Source organism: Vombatus ursinus, unplaced genomic scaffold (assembly GCF_900497805.2).
Source record: "Vombatus ursinus unplaced genomic scaffold, bare-nosed wombat genome assembly UNPS02014799.1, whole genome shotgun sequence".
Lineage (NCBI taxonomy): Eukaryota > Metazoa > Chordata > Mammalia > Diprotodontia > Vombatidae > Vombatus > Vombatus ursinus.
Window position 1 is genome coordinate 1,762,772 of NW_020954577.1, and position 21,467 is coordinate 1,784,238.

Here is a 21,467-nt window from a genome sequence, read left to right on the forward strand (position 1 = left end):
AGGAATTCATACATCCCTATGTGTCCTATCATATTGGGCTCCAATCTTTGGTTCTATTTCCTACTGCTTGTCTACATGGTTAGCCTGGGGTTAGCAACTCAACACACACTCGATAAAGACCAAAATCAATCCTCCTCCCCCATTTATTAAGTACCTACTTTATACCAGGGATACAGATTAAAACCTAAGCCACCAACCTCGAGGAGTTTATTTGAAGGGAGATGGGGTACAACCTCAATCACCGAGTAGCTAGGTGGCATCTCCTCTCTATCAGGCACTGGGGATTCAGAGACAAAAATCAAACACCATCTTTGCCTTCAAGGATACAGAAAAATAAAGAGGTCAGACATGGTGGGTGCCCAGGACAGACACGAAAGGAACCTAGAAAAATCTAAAGAAAATGCCCTCTCAGCTTTTGTGGGTAGGGGCAAGTAGATGACAGAAGTCAGGAAAACCTTCTTGGAAAAGAAGGCACCTGTCAGTCAACAAGGATTTATTAAGCACCTACTGTGTGCTAGGCACTGTGCTAAGTGCTGGGGATACAAATACACACACACACACACACACACACACACACACACACACACACACACTCTCTCTCTCTCTCTCTCTCTCTCTCTCTCTCTCTCTCTCTCTGCCCTCCAGGAGCTCACAATCTAATGCGGGGAAAAACATGTAACAAATACGATATGTAAGACAAGACAGATACAAGATAAAACCAAATCGTGTTAAAGGAGGAGGTAGCTCATTCCAGGCAGGAGACAGCAGCCCAGTCTGACTGAATGCAGGGCACATAAAGGGCAGCATTGTGAAATCGGGTGGAAAAAATGAGAAAGAGCCAGATGATGACGTGCCTTCAATGCCAGGTTAAGGAAGCAGTTATACATGATTCTGTCGATAACTGGGAGCCAGCCCACTAGGCCTGGGGGGAGGGGAGGTAAGGAGGGAGCGAGGAAGGAAAAAGAAGAAGGCAAAGGGGGAGGACGGAGAAATAAAGCAAGCATTGCTTAAGCCCCTACTCAGCGCCAGGCATTGTGCTAGGTGCTTTTTGCAAATGTTATCTTATTTGGGCAGCGAGGTGGCGCAGTGAATACAGCACTGGCCCTGGAGTCAGGAGGACCCAAGTTCAAATTCGACCTCATATCCGACCTAAGACACATGACACTTACTAGCTAGCTGTGTAACCCTGGGCAAGTCACTTAACCCCAACTGCCACACCAAAAAACAAACAAACAAAAACAATTATCTTATTTTATCCTCACAACAACCCTGGGTAGTAGATGCTGTTATTATCCCCATTTTATAGTTGAAGAAAATGAGGCAAACAGCAGTCAAGTGACTTACCCACAGTCACACAGCAAAAGACATTTCTGTAGCCAAATTTGAACTCAGGTCTTCCAGACTCCAAGCCCAGTGTTCTATCCACCATGGCATCGGCTGGTGCTGTTGTAAAGGGAAGACTCCAGCAACTGATTGATTTGAACGCCAAAAACCAGCCACAAAAGGGACACTGTTCAGACAGATCAGCTATTCCCACTGACGGACCAGAGCTGTGGGCAGCACCAGTCTGAAGCCCACATGTTCCTTGAAATGTGTGCAGACGCCGCTTCTCCAGGTGCGATGGGCCCAGTCTAGCCCTGGACTAAATACCCAAGAGCACAGAAGGGCAATCAATTATTCCAAAGTCAACCAATCTCCGTTAACTCTCATTAAGCACCTATTGTATGCTTGGCACCGTGCTGACAATCCTAAAGAATCTTTAAAAAAAAAAAAAAGCTTAAAGGTCTCTTTTAAAAAATGACAAGCCAGGTCTGAGAGAGGCTAACACTTTCATTCCACGTGACTGGAGGAACATCAGTGGAAAGGGTTGGATCTATTCCTGCCCAACTCAATCACTCAGTTTTCCCATCTGTAAAATGGGAATAATGAGAACCTACCCCAGAGTTCAGTGGGGCTCAAATGAGAAAATGTCCCAATCCCCCCACAGGCTAGGGTTAGGGACCTCGTTCTGGGGCTGAATGGCACAGGAAATGCCCAGCTGAGACAATGCCCTTTAGCAACTGAGGAGTCTCAGAGCAGCCTAGACATAAGGATGCTCAGAGGCAGGATACTGACTTCAAAACCCACAAATTAACATTATCTGTCTTCTATTGTCTTCTTATTTATTTTGTTAAACATTTCCAATTTGAATTCGCCTGAGGTCACAATGGGGGTGTTGTGGCCCAGTTCAGACACCTCCAGCCAAGGGCACCAGGGGGTTAAATGACCTTGCAGAGGTCACCCAGCCAGGATGAGTCCCAAGCAGGACCTGAACCCAGGTCTTGCTGGCTCCAAGGCCAGGCCTCTGTCCACTATACCAGCTGTTCTCAAAAAAAGTGGTCCTGGAACCCCTGGGGATAATCTCAAAAAAAGTGGTCCTGGAACCCCTGGGTATCCCCAAAGTCAAAAAACTAGTTTCATAATGCTGAATTGTTTCCATTTCTACCGTGGTAACCATTGATATATAAACAAAATAATAAAAATAAGAGTTCTTAGGGGTAGGGAGTCCTCATTAATTTTTAAGAGTGTAAAGGGGTCCTGAGGCCATCTCTGCTATACAACAAGCTGCCTCTCAAATGGCTAGATGTCTCTATATTAATCATTGTATTCAATACAACAAACAGCCAACTCGGGCTTTCTTCCAAGCCAAGACGGCAAGCACCGACACCCACAAAAGGTCCTGGGCATGTCTCTGCCTCCGTAAGTCACTTAAAATGGGGCTAGCCACCTCAGGACTGATCAGAGAAATGCCGGTTACTGTGATGCTTGGGTACCACCTGCCAGCCATCCACAGACAAAATCCCGAGTCACCGGGTTGGGGGATAGCGGGTCCATTCATCTCATGGAAACACAAACCACGAAGACCTTTTTGGGGACAACCTGGTGGTACACAAGAAGAAGGAGGGAAAAAATTCCATCATTTAAGAAAATAACCCCATTACTGGAAATAGACCTCAAAAGTATGGGAGGGAAAGGTACCTGAGAAATGCTTACTGGGTTCTTATGTGCAATTTCAGACCCCTAGAAAGCACCCAGATGGCTAACACTTGGTGTGAATGGCTATATCTGAGGGCATGGCCCCAGAACAGGATACTACCATGCCATTAGAAATGTTAATCAAGGATTTGAAAGAAGGTTAGGAGAATGCTTCCATGATACTTTAGAAACAATGTTACATAATAATCGCTAATATTTATATAGCCCTTTAAGTAGTGTGTGCTTGTGTAAATCTGACCCTCAAAACAACCCTGGGAGATAAGTGTCATTATTATGCCTATTTTACAGATGGGGAAACTGAGGCTGGGGAGTTAAATGACTTGCCCAGGGTCACACAGCTAGTAAGTGCTATGTGTCTGAGGCCGGATTTGAACTCAGGTCCTCCTGATTCCAGGACCAGTGCTCTATCCACTGCGCCACCTAACTGCCCTCAACCCTTCATTTTACAGATGGGGAAAATGAGGCCCAGTGAGGCTTGCACTGATTACAGATTCTGTGTGTCAGAGATAGGATTTGAATCCGGGTCCTCTGATTCTGGCGACAGCCAGGTGGCTAAGTGGATAGAATACAGGGCCTGGAGTCAGGAAGACTCATCTTCCCAAGTTCAAATCTAGCCTCAGATATTTACTAGTTGTGTGACCCTGAGCAAGTCACTTCACCCCATTTGCCTCAGTCCCCTCCTCTGTAAAATGAGCTGGAGAAGAAAATGGCAAACTACTCCATTATCTTTTGCCAAGAAAACCTGAAATGGGGTCACGGAGAGGTCAGACATGACTGAAAGGACTGAACAACCAGCTGATTCTGGTTCCAGCATTCTTTCCGATGTTTCTCACAATTTGCCCACTTCATGCCTCTGAGACAGTTTCCTCTTTGATAAAATGGGGATACTCCGTGTAGCAGCTCCCCATGGGTCGGGTGGGAGGCCCCAAGAAGACCTAATGGAGGTAAAGCACTTTGTATACAGTACGTCCCCAAAGTCTGGATGCATCCTAAACTTTAATACCTTTAGAAGTTACCAATTCTACACACTTTGAAAAACCCACGCGGAAAGTTTTTAAAATTCTGGTGGTAGGGACTTAGCAGAAATAGAAGAGATTAAGAAGAGGTGGTTTCTTAATAAAACTTTAACTACCATCTTCTGCTATACACAGATCTAGTGAATTGAGTCTGTAAAGCTAAGCACAGTGCCTGGCACATAGTAGGCACTTAATAAAAGATTGTTCCCTTGTCCCCTCCTCGCTCACTTTCTGAACTCCATGCCAACTTTTATCTGCTGCTGCTCAGTGAAAAGACTAAGGCAGGGAACTTGGCTTCAAGCTGCATCACCCAAAGAATGAGGGATTTTGCTACATCCCTGACAGTGTTGACAACCTGAACCCAGTAAAAAAAAGTTGAATGGGGGGGAGGGCAGCTAGGTGATACAATGGATAGAGCACTGGCCCTGGAATCAGGAGGACCTGAGTTCAAATCTGACCTCACACACATAACACTTACTAACTGTGTGACCTTGGGGCAAGTCACTTAACCCCACTGCCCAGCCAAAAAAAAAAAAAAAAAGTTGAATGGGGAGAGATGGGTGGCCAAGATGGCCAAGCAAGAAGACGGGCGTCCTCTACCATCCCACCAATCTGAGAGCCGTCCAGGAACAGCCACATATAGAATGCACAAAGATGGTATGTCCAGTCTTGTTTAAAATTAAAAACTGATCATTCAAAATTCACTTAACTAAACAAGTGTAAAGTAAATCTCAATAACCTTCCAAAAAATTTCTTATGTTTGTGGCATTTATACTTCAGAATTTATTAAAGCTTAAAACTGTACCAAGACGTGGAGGAATCTCTTTATAATGTAATAACTGCAGTTTAACAGCTGAGATGTAACAGGCATTTCACTGGATCATGAGTCTGAGCATTATTCCCATTTCACAGATGAGAAAACTGTGGCTGTGAGCAAAACTGACTAGCCCACTGCCCAGTCCTCTCTTCGCTCTACTGTACTGCCCTGCCCCAGAAACCTTTGTACTAAATAACGAAAAGACGGAACATAAACAATCCATGCACGTTGCCTCCCACGGTCTAAAAAGATTACATACACAGAGACATGGATGATCAAAGACAAAATGGGGTACAGAGGGCAGAAACAGGTCAGCCATTACAGACTGTCTCTGTGCCGAAACACAACCTTTCAGCCTAAAGAATAGTCAAAGCACTTTTTGTTGCTATTTTTTTTTAAAATAAAGACTGCTGATGTATTTTATTTTCACGTTACACACATTCCCGGATCGCTCCCACTTCATGAGGAGTCTCTTGTAACAACGTAAACCCAATCAGCAAAGCTGACTCCTCCCTACCCACCTCTATTTTTTTTAAATGACCAGAAATCTATTTTCTCTCCCTCCCACCCAACCCCACTGGGGGAAGGAAAAGAAACAAATTTCTTTGACAAATATGAACAATCAAGCAAAACAAATTCCCTCAATAGCTATTAAAAAAAAACATGGATGGCTTGTTTTGCCCCTAAACCCACCCCTTCTCCCCATAAGGGGTCTCATGTGTCATTTTCGTCATTCCTCTGGAATCACGAACAACCATTGCCTGGACCACAGTTCTTAAAGCATTCTAAGCTGTCTGTTTTTATAGTGTTGGGCATAAATCCTTCTCCTGGTCCAGCTCATTCCACTTTTCATCTGTTTATGGTCCATTTTAATAACACAGGTGTAACAGCATCAACTGTTCTGGTTCTGTTCACTTCCCTCTGCATCAGTTCATACAAGTCTTTCTGTGTCTGCTTGGCATCGATCAATTTCCTCATTTCTTCACCACAAGTGGACTCCACATTCAGAGACTGTAACTTATTCAGCCACTGCTCCACTGTTGGGCATCCCCTTAGTTTCCAGTTTCTTGCCATCATAAAAAGAGCAGCTATATTTTTCTACACAAAGAACCTGCTCTTCCTTCTTGGATCTCTGTGGGGTATAGACCTACTACCAGAGGGAGATATACACACACACACACACACACACACACACACACATATATATACATACATACATACATACACAGTTAAGTCAAAGGGCACACTTTGCGTGTGTTACTTCAAATTGTCAGAAGCCTATTTATTCATGATTCTGCATTGAGTCTGCACACAGAAGTATGAGCAATTGTGGCCAATACACCTGAAGGCATTTATCATGGGCCACTTGAATGCAATACTACCTCCCATCTGTTAACCAATGCTACCAAACCTCGTTAAAAATGAGCACAAATTCCCTTCATAAATGGATTTTATTTTATGCATTTAAAAATGTTATTCTGAGAAGGGCTTTCCCATAGGCTTTCCCCGAATCCCTTAATAAAAGGATTTGTTCTGAAGTCTGGATTCAGTCAAAGGACCACACTTAAGGACCTACAGGGGCCACATGTGGCCTGGAGGCTGCAGGTTCCCCACCCCTGCTCTGGATGACTCTCAAGTCATAGCTGCTGTCATTGAACAGAAAATGTTCTGCTTCTGTTCACCTCCCTCTGCATCAGGGGATGGAGTCTCCCCGAGTTTCTTTTAGAAACCATCTCTTTCATAACAATAGCACCCCATCATATTCATACACCATAATCTGTTCATTCAGTGTTTAATCAACGGGCACCCCCCTTCATTACCAGGTCTTTGCCACAATAAGCGCAAAAGCCTTAACATGTCGGGTCCCTGGGTTCTTTCTCTGAGCTCTCTGGGGCACAGGCCTGGTAGTGATGTAACACACAGTTCTGTGGCTTTGGGGGCACATCCCCAAATTACAGCAAGCTGTTTTCCACCCAGAAATAAACCCAGTCCTGATTGATTAGCTATAAATGGCTACGTTGGCAAATGGTTTCTCTCACCTTTCTGGTGGGATTTATTTCCTGAGGTCGGCTGACTTACTACAACAATCAGTTCGAATACTTAGGGGGCTCCAACACAGATACCCCTTTCTACTTTCAGGTAGGTGCCCCTCACCCTGTGTCCCCTGTCCCCTCCCCCCCCAACCCCTCCAGTGGCCCCCATACACACACTTTGGTCACTTCTACTTGAAATTCCTATTTAAAAGCCCTCTTCTTCTTAAGGAAAATCTGGGTGCAGAGAAATTCTATCATACAGACTAGCTCCACGGCAAAAGTTCATGTCAAACAAAGTTTAAGGGAAAGGGAGGAGGGGAGAAGAGAGGGAGGGGAACAGAAATGTTCCTGGCCCAAATCCCAAAGTCTGTAGGGCTGGGATGTTGAGGCCTGAGTCATTCTAAGTGCAGTGTGGAAATCCAGCACCCTGGACTTGAATCTTGATTGCTGTTTATTACCTATGTGATGCTGGCTAAGTCCCTCGGCCTCAGTTTCCTCAACTGTAAAAAATAAAAGGTTCACCTGGCTGGCTTCTGAGGTCCCTTCCCAGCTTTTGTTTTTAGATCCGATGATGACAGCAACATTCAGATGCCCATCTCTGAAATGCGAGCAGAGTTGAGGCCAGCTAAGAGCATTTTTCTTCTCTCTGCCACACACAAAGGCCTGCCTTCTAAATTCCAAGGCCAGGTCCCTGGCTCTACCTACCCAAGGAGAGCTCACATTTCTCCAGGGCTTTTAAGGTCTACAAAGGACTTTCCTCACCAGCACCCTGTGTGGGAGGTAGATTCCTATCCTTGTCCTTAAATTCTCCTGTCCCTTTATCTGGAGTGACTTTTCCAGGGCCACACAGCTAGCTGTGCCTAAACCAGATCTGAACCCGTTTTGTGACTCCCCATCCATCCTGTACCTTCCCAACACCCTGTTCTGAGAGAGAGTGTGGAAGGTCCAAGGACTTCTAACAGTGTCCTTCCCATTTAGAAAGCAACTTTGACAGGAAGACCTGAAACCCGGCAGGCCCCAGCATTCCAGAAGCTACCTGAGAAATTCACATTCTGCTCACCAAGGGCCACAGACTCGATTTCTTTTGGGCATTTCTGCAGGTGCTTGGTCTGGCCCCCATCTCTTATTCCCTCCCATTTGAGCATGAGCTCCCCAGAAAACAAGACCCACCTTTGTATGACCACTGTGCCTTGCTGCCTTGCCTTGAATCAGTGGTCTGGGACTGCAAGGTTTATCAAGGTTATATGCATTTTACAAATGAGAAAACTGAGGCCAGAGAAGGCAGAGTAGCCCAAGGTCACGCAGATATAAATAGTGGAGCCAGTCATGAACAGAAACTAAAAGAACAACGTTCAGGGTGTATATTTGAGAGACCAACCCATCCATCCCCAGCCCAGATTTTAGAAAAATCCTTCAGATTACCCACATGACCCTAAGACCCTAATTTTGTCACTAAGCCCCATGGGCTGGAAATCAACCATTGTCCTGGATGCTTCGGGCCCCCAAACAGATGCATACATGCTTCGAATAATAGAACTTTTCAAGCTAAAGGGACTTTGGGGACCAGCTGTTCAACACTCCTCATGTTACAAATGGAGAGAATGAAGGCCAGAGGGCCAGAAGCAGAGACTGCCCTAAGGTGAGACAGCTGCTGGTCCCAGAGCAGGGTCTGGCCACATCTCAGATCTCCCGATTCCTGGCCTGGCCCAGGATCTTTGCACCACCCAGAGGTGCCTTACCCATGGCAGATCACAGCTCCCATTCCAAGCACTCAAGGCCCCAAGACAGGTGAGCCAGTTGGGGTGGGGAGAGGAACAGGACCGTTTATAGGAGTTGCTAGAAATGACTTCTTTCCACCCATACATCCATATTCCAGGCAATGATTTTGTGAAAAGATACAAAAATTAAGAGTGAGCTAACACGTGGCCAAAAAAAAATAACTAGTTTTAGCTAGAATGACTGAAGCCAGCAATCTTCATTAAATTAGGAAAATCAGTTAATAGTATGATATTCAACGGACAGAGAATCACTTTGGTGCAAAGAAGCCTCTGTCTCCCTCATCTATAATGCCCGTAATGACTTAGGACAAAACTAAATCTGTTCAGTACCTGAAAGCCCTGGGAGGGACAGACAGACAAATCAACCCAAAATACAGGTCTTGCTTAGCCAGCATGGAGCACTGTAAAGGTCCTATTTACTTTAAGGAGGAGGATCCCTGCAGCACGTTAGTGACAGAACAGCCTGTAATCTGTGGGAGGGAGAAAAGGATGTTCAACTCTCAGCTCTGGATCCTAGCTCCAGGTCTGACACTGACCAGCTGAGGGATAAGGCTGCCCATCTGCTTAAATGAACTCAATTAATTTCTTATGAAGAGACTTTTCACAATGAATCTGGTTTCAAATTCAGCCTCAGATATTTACTGGCTGGGTGATCCTGAGCATGTCCCTTCATTTGTCTGCCTCAGTTTCCTCATCTGCAAAATGAGGATAATAATAGCACCTACCTCACAAGGTTGTTGTGAGGATTAAATGAGCTAACATTTCTAAAGCTCTCTGCAACCCTTAATACGCTATATATAAACGCTATTATAAGCATTATTATTCCCTTCTAGGCCAAGGAATACTGGCTAATTACCAGAAGAAACCTCCAATTCCTATCCCTTTCACCTGGGGAAGGGACATTTCCCTCCTCTCCAAAATGATCCTGAGAATTTGCTATTCAAAAGAAAACCATCATTTTTTTTTTTACATATTCAAATCTTTGGAGAAGAGAATATTGACCCTGTCATTTTCTAGCTCTTCCCACCCAGCACCTTCCTTAATGCCCTGCAGACTCAATAATGTTGAATTTATAAATATAATCTTTCTTTGTAAACCAGATGAGTAATCAACTTTTTTTATTTTTAATTTAGAAACTGACTGATTGCAAAATTCCAGAGTTCCTTTATGAAGGCCAAAGCCCACAAGCCAATCTTTGTGCCTAACTTGGGGAATTCAGAAAGAGAAGCACAAAGACCAGCGGGTTTGCAGATACAGCGGCCATATTCTCCAAACCAAAAATTGGGACAAATGACCTGAGACACGATACTCCTTTCCCGCAGCTTCCTTCAATGTACACTTTGTCTCCGAATCAGGACTGTGCCAGGAAATCCCAGGCAAATGGTCCCAGTAACAACAGAGACAAGATCCTCTTGGTTATATATTTTATTAATTACCTTGTTTAGCAATAAATTCTATCCCGTCATTAAAAGATCATAGCTACTGGCAGTGGGCACGGCGAGAGCCTTATCTGAGAGAGAGAGCCCCAGAACATCCAGTGGGGAGAGGAAAGAAGAAACTGACAAGAGCCCCCAGAAACAGATCAGGGCCGGACCGATGTTCTCTTGCCTCCACTCAAATGCAAAACAAGGTAAAAAGCATTTGGAGCTACAGAGAAAGAAACTGGGAAACCTTCTGAGCAGCGTCCCTCCAGGGAGATGGGGTGCTCCTGTCCTGCTACTCCAAATCAGGTCCCGATCCCCCATTTCCAGGCCTACAACAGTCATTAAAGGCTTTGAATGGAGACATGAAGTAGGACCAGGGTTCAACAAGACACACCTTTCCAAGTCAAACGCTATTAGAGATTCTCCCCACACCCTCAGCTTTATTTTATTAACCAGTTTATCCAAACCAGTCTGTCCATCAAGATGGTTAGACAGTCAGCAAGTGCTGGCTTCCATTGATCCAAAGAGTCAATCCAGTGCCTGAGGGAGTGTAGACAGAGCTACAAAGGGAGAGGGAATTACAGAATACTGAGCATTCTCTCTGAGATAATCTAATGAAAGGAATCCTCCTACAAAAGATTTCAGAAACACCGAGGATACCTGGTGAACTGAGTGTGCACTGCTGACTCAGTTTCCTTTTTTATCATCTAGGCATTTCCATGGTTTACTTTTTTGAAAGGGGCCTGTGACTTCATTCTAAGTCAGTGTAGGCAACTCTAGGTGAGGAAGCTTCCTTTAGCATGTTAGACCATCGCCTGTTGCTGAAAGGGTGCTCGGAGGCACTACAGTGAGAGGATAAGAGACCCCCACCCAGGCAGACACAAGGTCCTTTCTGAGGCAGGGTTTCTGATTCTTGAGTATATACAGTTCTCACAATGCACCATCCCATTCGATCTCGATCTCTCGGGGTTCACTTAGATCACTGCCCGAGAGCTGGCAGGGGCCTGGGAGGGCACTCCACTCCAGCCTTTACTGTGGCATCACATTCTGACTGGCCACAAGCCAGGACCCAAGAGCTAAAAAACCTTGCACAATGGTAAAAAGTAGAGGAAAGAGCAGTGAGGACAAGGAAGCCACACCTGCCCAGGTCTTTGGGGAAGGAAGTAATTCTCTGAAAATTCAAGAAAACTGAGCCCTTCCCCCAATGCCCAAACAACTCCTGCAGACGAAGCCCCACCTTAGGAAGCCACTCTGCTGGGGGACAGGGACGGAGGGGGAGAAACCCACGGCTTCAAATCATCATTTTCCCGGCTAACACAGCATATCAAATTCTAATGAGGTTTTTTAAAAAAAAATACCAATCTTAACAGCTTACTAAGCTCAAAGGATCTAGTTACTAAGTACACTAAAAATCTCTCTCTTAATTTAAAAGGCTTTTTCTTTTATTCCTAATTAATTTTATTGTTTCATTTTTTAAAAAGCCAACTTCAAAGTAATGTGTGACTCACCATCATCTCCAAGGTCAGGCACACCACCTTCTTCCGTCAACGTTTCTACCCTATTTGGCAACCCAAATGACAAAATGCTGAGCTGTATTTTGAAGGAAAACAGTTAGCTGCTTTCCGAAGTGTCCCTAACTCAGGGTGCCCCATTCATGAAGGGAAGAGTCAAATAAATTGTGGTTTCAGAACGTAATAAAATATTACTGCATATTAAGAAAACATCCAATTCTAAATAATTCAGAGAAACCTGGGAAGACATATGTGAACTGATGCACAGCGAAGGTCGATCAAAAAAGTAAGACCTAGTACGGACTACCACCAAGTGAAGGGAAAGACTAACCACTAGATACTTCGCAACTGGACTAAGCTTAGCCCCAGGAAAAAAACCCCGGCACCCCCCTCTGGAATATTGCATATGTGGTTAGAGAAGGTTGCTATTTTTCTTAAACTTTGCTGAACCATTAAAAAAAATCTTTGTCATGAGAAAAAGGTAGAGGTGAGCAGTGGCATATTCAGAAATTAATGCAATGTGAAAACATGATGTCTTAAAAATTAGCTGACAAAACACAAAGTAGCTTTTACATCTAATTCAGCAATATAGAAATGATAACGAACACACCAAGAAGCAGAAAAAAACGGAAATAATGCGGGCACCCATGGATTAGAGAATGGCGAGGAAAAAATCGTGGTCTAAGAAGGGGAAAATTATTATTTTACCGTAGGAAACAAAAAGTCTGAGGAACTCCTAAGAAGTAATGTCCAAAAAAGGCAGTTAAGTGGAATTAGCATCCAAGATGACTCCAGGAAAATGAAATCAAAATCTAGGTAACTGTTTGCAATTGGCCCCAAGGAGATGGGAAGAAATGGAGGAAGGCAGTCACAGACTCCAACTGCTCAGCTGGTTTTACCCAATGGTTTGTCTTTGTTACAGAAGAAGGCTCCTTTTCAGGAGGGAATAGTATCTAGAAATTAATGTTATAAACTAAACCAAACTAAACAAATAAATAAAACTTACCTTACAAACAAAGAGGACTGCACAGGACACATCTCTGGGGTAATAACCATTTTCCCCTTAAAGTAATCTCTTGGTAACCTCTGTAAAAATACCTCAGTACCAAACACCAGTATAATATTGGACCATAGACAAGCATCTCTCACAATGAAAATTTCATTTTCAAAGTAATTAATTCTGAACCCCATAAACCTCAATGTTTTCTGGAGGTTGGATTGATGGGGACAGCGGTCTGTGAACTTGTTTTGTAAATATTTGGATAACTATTTCAACATAACTAGTTTTCTTTGTAATCTTATGTATATTTAGATGCATTTAAAACATGGCTGAGGAGGCTTCAACAGATTGGAGTTCATGGTTCAGCTCTCTCAGCTTCCATAACCTGGTCCCTAAATTAGGCAGGCCCCCATCTCAGGTTGAGATCAGAGCCCAAGGGTTAGAAACTATTCTAACGTATTTTACGGCTCCTCTGGATCGAAAAATTTAGGTAGGCACAAAAGGCTGGCCATTTAAAGCTGATCCCTGCCCCCACCCCATCTGGCTTACTACCATGCTCTCGTATCTACTACCCAGGGGACAGAGCCACCATGCTCCACAGCCCCCTGGGTTGTGGGAGGCCTGTCTCTGTCATCTTACTAGGCCCAGTGAGTTCACCCAACAGCCTCGCCTTGAGTGGGGGACCTTCTCAGCTGAGCAGTAACTGTTTAGCACAAGCTCCCAGCATGGCCAACATTTTCACAGTAAAACTGATCCAGCCCCCTCCAGTGAACTTTCTGTCCTCCCCAATATCCAGACAGGGATGTCCAGTTTTGAACCCTGTAAATGATATCTATAAACCTCTATGGAGTGAGTAAGTGTGAGAGAGAAAAAGAGGAGAAAGGGAGGGAGGGAGAGGGAAAGAAGGGGAGGGGGGAGAGAGAGAGAAAAGAGGAGAGGAAAGGAGAGCAGAGAGAGAGAAGAGAAAGAGAGAGATGAATTTTTAAAATGGCAACTTCTTTAATCATTCCCTTGGAACTAGAGGCCTGGTTTACTAAGCAACCAGAAGGAGTGTCTTCGAATGTGAACACACACATTTCCACCTGCCCACTAGAGCTGCCCACTGGATAGAAGGGTAACCATCCAGAAAGAGCTCATGGGGCCAGTCACAGGGGGTCACAATTGCTCGGTAACAGGGAGAGGCAATGAGGCAGGCCCACCCAGGCTCGCTCCATTTCAGCTATAGGTGCCTGATGGGAGCAAAATGGCTTCTCCAGCCTGGCACTAAGATGGCCCCAAAGGCCCCATGCACACTTGACCATCAGGCCCCAAGTATGTCCTCAGAGCACATAGAAGCAAGAAGCATCTCCATTCTCCAGGCCTGAACTTCCAGAGAAATAAACAAGAACCCTCTCCGAATCATGTTTTCAAATGTGTCGAAGAAAATACAGAGGATTACAAAGAAAACAATTACATTAAAATAGTTATCAAAATACCAGGAAAAACCCAAGCCCGGTTCACGGCCCCCAGGTTAAGAACACCCGGCCTGGGATACATGGTCTCTTAATTGCCTTCTCTAGCGAAATCAGGGTAATGGGAGGAGTGATAATAACTGGCCTTGCCATCAGGAGCTGGCTTTCAATCCTGGCTCCTTCGACCTCAAACAAGTCAATTCCATTTCTCAGGGCCTCAATTCCCTCATTCCAGAGCCTAGGAGAAGATTCATAGAGGTCTGTCAAATTCCATCTGGACAATGATGGGGATGGCCCCTCGGTGATCTCTCTCTCAGCTCCTTTCTGGCTTAAAAGCCTATGGTTCTGGATGGCATGTGTCAATGGTGCCAGCACATAAGAATACCACAGTGCTGTGTTTGGAGTCCCAGGGCCTGGGTTCCAATCCTGATCCAAAGTCTTTTAACCTCCTCATCTGTAAAATGGGAGCAGAGGGGTTGGGCTAGATGCCCTCAGAGTTCTATCCAATTCTGATCGATGTTTCTGAGCTTTCCAAAGGTAGAAGAACATTTCTGCCACTTAAGCCCAAAGGGTGTGGGGTAGGGAGAATGGTGAAAATCCTTCCTGGAAACCAAACTACAGGCAATGCCAAGTGGTGACCATCTTGGAGGCCAGCATTAGTGGGTTTCCCAGGGAACTATCTGCTTGGAGTTTGCATTTCTACAAAAGGTATTTATTCTTAAAGAGCAGGCCCAACACTTGCCCACTTCCACCGGGGCCTTTTCCAGAAACATCCTCCCCCCATGTGCCTAAGTGGGATGGGGGGGGGGGGAGACTGTAATTCATTGCATTCAGTGGAAAAGAAAGGTCACCCTCTCTCTTCAATCTGGTGCCAAGCCTGGCTACAAAGTTTCTCCTGACCAAGATAGCAATTATTAAAAACAATGAGCTCCCCTAGTAAGGCTCCCTGCCTCTCTGCAAAGGCAGAGCCGGCTAAAGTGTCTTTCCCTCCCCTACCCAGGGTCTGCTGCAGGCAAAATCATCACCAGCACACAGGCCACATTCCAGGTGGGGGGTGGGGGGGCTGGGAAACAAGGCAGGAGAGCCTCAGCCCCCCAGCCCACCCCACGAAATGCTGATCATTAACTAACCTTCCTCATTTCTTCCCCAGCCGTAAAATGCTTTGGATTTGCCCGGGCCCAGGACCCCAGGGCCCCCAGCCTTGAGGGTAGCTAACAGTCAGATGTGATAAAAAGGGCAGGAGGGGGAGCAAAGTTTGGTACCCCAAGTTCCTAAAATTTTATGTTAGAATGACACCAAGATTGAGGATTTATCAGGTGAGGCACCACTACCCCTGACTGTGGCAGAGTGAAACCAAATGGCTGGGAGATGGTGTGTGGAGGGGGAGCCCTGGGTCCTCTCTCCCAGAACACGGAAAAGAACTGTGGTTCAAGGAACTTCTTCATTCTCTCAGCCCTAGTGCAATAGCCCTGTCTGATCTCCCAGCTGACGGATGAAACTCAATGTATTTCTTTCAGGTGCTCGAATATTCTTCCTGTAACACCCAAATTTTTCTACATTATCCAAATTTAAGTCTCCTCCTTTCCCATCAAAAAAAGGGGGGGCTAGGAAAGGGGACTGGCCCTGAGATTTTATTGCTAGAGAAAACCTGACCAATGCAGGTAATTCTAGCAAAGTCCCTGACTCAAAGTGCCTAGGACAGTGTGAAGTGACTTGTCCACCAGGGTCACACAGCCAGAGGTAGGGCTGGGTTTTAACCCAAAACTTACTGGCACCCAGGCTAGCTTTTTTTTATTCATTATAGCAGAATGTCTCATATTTTTCTTAAATCAAGACAAAATTATTTGGGAGGTTTTAGGAGTCAGTTTTTCCCAAATTCAACAAGTCCTCATTAAATTCTTCCAGAAAGATCCAAAAATATCCGCAAATGGCCCATAGGGGAAAGTGGTTTTTTTTTTTTTTTGAATGGGGAAAAGGTTTAGAAACAGTCAGTGAGACAAATTTCTACTAAGCTAATCTAAGTTTTCTTCTTTTGGTGGCAAAGCATTTGAGAAAGCCTAAATAAGCCCACCAAAATCAAATACGCACCCTTGAATTCTGTCAGTCACCATAAAATAAACAGAGAGCCCTGAAGTATCTAATGAATTATTTTGAGACCTCAGGACACTGCATCTTTCTAAACAAGAAGGTATTAGTGAATAGAAATTGAAATGATCACTATCTTAGGAAGGAAGAAACTGACTGACCTCTTTCCATATGGCACACCTACAATGGCTAAACCTTCCCCCCTACCACTACATACTTTCTTTTTTTAAACAAAAAACAAGTTAGTCTTCTATATACAATGTTTTTTTTAAGTCTGCTAACCCTAAAAATCTTTTTAAAAATAATTCCATAAATAAAAATTAAATTCCTGGAGCAATTTTCTTTCAACACTCATTAGAAAAAGAAAGATTTCTTAAAAAAAAAAAGCGAGGCAGAGAGAACCAAAAAGAAAAATCCAAGTCATATAAAACGTTGCTTTTAGTAACTCCAAATCTTTAGGGTTTAGAGAACCAGTTATTTCACAATTTTAGATGTGGATGGGTTACCACCATTCTTTAGTCTACTGTTCATTTGCTATCCTAAACTGGAAAAGTCTATCAACTACCCCCCCACCACTCAGTCCAATCCAACAAAATAAAATAAAACCCCCCAGGGGAAAAAAACACCCACTACCCAAGTAACTAGTAGTCCAGGTTAAGGGTCAATAAATGCCAGTTCCCAAGAGAAAGACCCACACAGGCACAAGGTGACATGCATTTTTTACATACTAAATCCCAAGCTTTAAGACTCTAAAAATAATTAATATTTTCAACTTGTCAATTCTCTTAAGTTCCAACAGCAGTCCTTTCTCAGGACTGGCTCGTGTAATTTAATGAAATCCTCATCCTTTTCTCCAAACAGTGAAAAAAATAATCCACTCAGTGGGAAATCCACGTGGGGACTCTACCCTAAAGTCTAACATGTTATCCACTCTTACATTTCCAGTGGGGAGGAATACTCAACTTGTTTAATTCTTAAGGGGAAAAAGAAAGACAGAACAAGTGGACTGGAATTTCAATTCTTTGTCCACAGAATTAAAAAGGGATAAATCGAAGCCCCCCACCCCTCCCCTCAACAGAAATAACTAGTAAATGCAGCAACTCAAAACTCACGCCCACGTTCACCTTTTCCAAACAGCGGACTGGCTAGCACAACTCACAATGTCCCACTCATCATAAAAATCCACTTTTAATTTATCCAGGCAAATCACCATAAGTAAACTTTTAACTAAATTAATCTCACAATCACGCCGGAACTTTATGCACGTTTTAATTCTGGCATCTTGAAATTTATTTTCTTGCTGACCCTCAACAAACTGCATTTCGGCAATCCTCCAAAAGCTAGGGCTAAGCGAAAAGGCCACAGGTTATTATTCCACGAGGAAAACCAAGGTATGGGGGCGGGGGGGGCAGGTAAGAAAACTGTCTCAGCCAACAAAAGCATCTTCACTCCCTCCCCCGCAGAAATGGCCAGCCCCTCAACTCAGGGGCTGCGGGCAACCCACCCTCCCCCGCCTCCAAGGGTGCCCCGGGTCGCAAGTAACAACAACAACAACAAAAAAATACTTCTGGAGCAAGTAGATGGGGGGCGAGAGGTGGCCTAAGCGGGCACCCCGGTTCTCCCAGAGAAATGCCAAATCGAGGCAAACATGGACAGCTCCACGTGTGCACGGGGAAACTGTGCCCAACGCCCTTCTCACCCACAAGCAGGCCCCGGCAGGGCGAGAGGGAGCCAGCGTGGGTGGGTGTCGAGGGCAACTGTGCAGGGTGGAGAACCTCGGGGCTTACTCAAACTCAAACTTGATGAGTTTGGGGAGCAGGCACTTGCAATAATAGGAAGGCCCCTTACTTCTTTCTACGCCCAGTCCCCCTCAAAATAAAATTTAAAAAGCCACCGGGGCAACATGGTGGTGGGTTCGCTCCTTCCTTCCTTCCCTCCCTACTACAGGAGGAAACGTCTCAGCAACCGCTCCAGGCCTCGGCTCCCTCTCCGGCCCCATTTTGCCAAAGCACGGAGACATGCAGAAGCGCACGCATAGACAGCCCCCAACTATCATACATTATGTAACACACCACAGAAATTCGAGGGAGAATACCAAGAAATCCAATGTCCCTATTTTTACAGGAGAGGAAACTGAGGTCTGATAAGGAGAGATGACTTGCCCAAGGTCATCCCGCTAACAACCGGGCCGTGATAAGGCTCATTCAACGACCTAACAAGGAGTGTCCCTAAGACACAAAGACCTCCCCCCCTGGGCAAAGGGAACCTCCGACTGTGGTGGAGATCTCCTCGGGCTCTACACGGCTCCGCAGGGCTCGGTTTCCTCGTCTGTAAAAGGAGGGCGTTGAGGCGGCAGCTGCAGAGCCGGGGCTCTGTCTCCTGGGGGGTCCCCGGTTCTCCCGTACCCGCGAGCATCCCCGACTACGTCCCCGGTCCCCGGCCCCCGGCAGATCGGAGCCGCGCGCACGGGCGCACCCCCAGCCCCCGCTCACCTCGTCGTCGTGCTGCTGGCAGTAGCTGACCCGCTCGGGAAACACCGACAGGATGGAGAAGGGGGAGCCGGGGAAGGTCTGGCTGAGCGCGAGCTGCGCCGCCGCCGCCGCCGCCGCCGTGCTGTTGGCCGCGGCGGCGGCGGCGGCGGCGGCGGCGGCGGGGCCGCCGAAGCGCTCGATGTAATGGTCCTTGGTGAGGCGCACCCGCTGGTGCGCGCGGACGCAGTTGTCGCACAGGTGCTCCTGGCAGTCGAGGCAGCGCGAGCTGGCCGTGTTGCCCTCGTCGCACGAGCTGCAGCGCGCCTCGCTCTGGCTGTGCGGCCGCCGGAGCATCAGCGAGGACGACGACGGGGACGACGACAAGGACGGGACGGACGGCGCGCGCTGCGCGTGCGGGTGTGGGTGCTCGCGGTGCGGGTGCTCCCGGTGCTGGTGCTGGTGCTGGTGCTGGTGCTGGTGCTGGGCCGGCGGCGGCGGCTGCTGCTGGGAGGAGGAGGAGGAGGAGGAGGAAGGCGGCGGCTGCGGCTGCTGCGAGGAGGAAGAAGAGGAGGAGGAAGAGGAGGAGGATGAAGAGGAGGTGGGCGGCGGCTGCGGAGGCTGCAGCGGGGAGCCGGCCGTGGGCGGCGGCTGCGGCGGCGGGGGCGCACGGGGGTGGTGGTGGGGGTGGTGATGATGGTGGTGATGGCGGTTGCCGCCGCCGCCGCCGCCGCCGCTGCCTCCGCCGCCGCCTCCGCCGCCGCCGCCTCCGCCGCCGCCCACCACCACCACCCCGCGGCCGTTGTTCTTGGGCGGCGGCGGCTCCTCAGCCGCCACCACCACGTCCAGCAGGTTGCTCAGGAGGAAGTTGGAGGAGGGCAGCGCGTCCATGCCCGGAGAGTCGAAGAGCACCACTTTCTGGTCGCAGATGGGGCAGCGCGAGTGGAGGGGCTCCCCGGGCGGCCCGCCCGCCGCCGCCGGGTGTCTCTGCGCCTCCAGACACTGGCGGCAGAAGGCGTGGAGACAGGGCAGGACGTGCAGTCTCCGAGAGGACGAGGAGGAGCAGGAGGAGGAGGGGGAGGAGGAGGGGGAGGACGCAGAGGCCGGGCCGCTCCCGCCCCCAGCCCCGCCCCCGCCGCCGGCCGAGTTGGAGGTCTGCGAGGACGGTGACGACGTGGACGAGCTGGAGGAGATGCGAGCCCGCGAACCGCACATCTTGCACGGGGGGCAGAGCTGGAAATCCGGGTCGGGATACGAAGCCATTGGCAGCCAAAACGAGAGCAGGGGAGTGGGGGAGGAGGAAGCGCGCGGGGGGGGGGGGCGGGGGCGCAAAGCAACCAACTCGGCCAGAAAAATGCTTTTATTAGTCGTTCGATTTGAGAACCAAATCCTTCCTCCGGGCACCTGGGAGACGTCCAGGTTTTGCAAGTTTTCTTCTCCCCCCTCTTCCCTACCTATAGTTAACCTTAACGCTGTTTACATTAAATAATAATATCGATTTCCCGGAGCAATCAATAACCGACACGGATTCTCCTCCTTCCCCCTGGGTCAGCAGCTGACAACGTGGTTAGTGTCTTTTCTGGAACACGAGTGCTTAGACAAGCCTGACCGGAGCTGGGAGTAGGGGGGTCAGCAAAGAAGGGGGGGCAAAGGAGCCCCCACTCTCAGACCTCAGGCTAGCTGGGGGTTTGCTAGTAGTTTACACCCTGAAGAGAAAATGTAAGGGGGGGGGACGTTGTGCGATTCTTCTACTCTATGGGGAGCCAAAGCCCGATCGCCCCCTCCCCCGAGAATCCGGTGTGGTTTTCTTCTGGGGGTCAGGGTTGCCTCCTTGGTTCATTGGTTTTCACCTGGGCCTCGTCTCTTCCTGTTAGGAGACGAAAGCAGACTCAAAAATAGTGGAAGGGCGTAGCGGCGCTGCGGTCCCCCCCCCCGAACGGCCAGCTCCCGTCCTTCCCTGCCACCACATGGCTGGGGCACGGGATGATGGCTTGGTAGGGGGCCCCGCAGTAGCTCCTGGGTGCCTCCCCCACCCCCGTCTCGCGCGGCCGTGCTGTCTCCTCCTGGGTTCGGGCCACGCGGCGCCGGGCGACCCGTGCGCTCCCCCTCCAGCTAGAAGGCGGGTGGCTCTGGGGGGCGTGGGACCGCGGGCGGCTGCACGCGCCCCAGCCTGGGGGGATCGGGACCGGGCGCTGGCACTGGTAGTGGCCCCGGGGCTGATGCGCGCCTACCTCGCCTCCCTCTGCTAGTGGTTTTGGAACGCCGGGCGGGCTGGCGGACATGGGCTCGTGCGTGCTACCCGCGCTGCGGCGGCTGCTTGTGCAGCGCGGGGCCGCTGGTCCCGGCCGGCCGCCTTGCATTATTCATCCCTAGGAAGATATTATATGTACCCTTTCGCCGGTTCGAGCGGTCGTGCAATGCTATCCGACCTTCGCTTGCCCCCATCCCCCTCTCTCCTCTTTCTCCCTTCAATCTATCTTCTGCCCTCTCCCCTCTCTCGGACTCCAACCTTTGCCGCGATGGGGGATCACATTTCCTTTGTCATCTTTGCATTTCGTGTTTTCTTCTCTCCCCCCCCCCCCCCGCCCCCCTGAAATCCTCTGTCCCGCAAAAAGCCCCGGGCCTGGTGTGAATTAGGAGCAGCCGGCCGTGCACGCGTGGGCCTGGGCCGCGGCGTGGAGGGGGCTGGCTTCCCACACACGCATCCTAACCAGGTCCTGGAAAAAGGCCTGGCAAGCGCCGCAGTGCCCGGGCTTGGGGGTGCTCCGAGCCTCGGAGGACCTGGCCCAACTCCGCCACTTACAGGCTGTATGTGATAAACGTGTATTTCTCTTGTGTGTGTCTGTGT

The 21,467-nt window shown here is 48.0% G+C and overlaps 1 protein-coding gene across 1 annotated transcript in view; it reads right to left on the reverse strand.

Moving 5' to 3' along the window:
• The window catches only part of LOC114050421 (E3 ubiquitin-protein ligase TRIM71-like), an 83,206-nt gene extending 63,324 nt beyond the window's left edge, over positions 1-19,882 (reverse strand). The window contains exons 1-4 of the mRNA XM_027872071.1: positions 19,417-19,882; positions 19,291-19,371; positions 19,066-19,126; positions 18,644-18,983 (exon numbers count right to left, since the gene is read on the reverse strand). Coding sequence (XP_027727872.1) covers positions 18,644-18,983; positions 19,066-19,126; positions 19,291-19,371; positions 19,417-19,882 — 948 coding nt within the window. The remainder of the gene's footprint in view (positions 1-18,643; positions 18,984-19,065; positions 19,127-19,290; positions 19,372-19,416) is intronic.
• Positions 19,883-21,467: the final 1,585 nt, after the last annotated feature.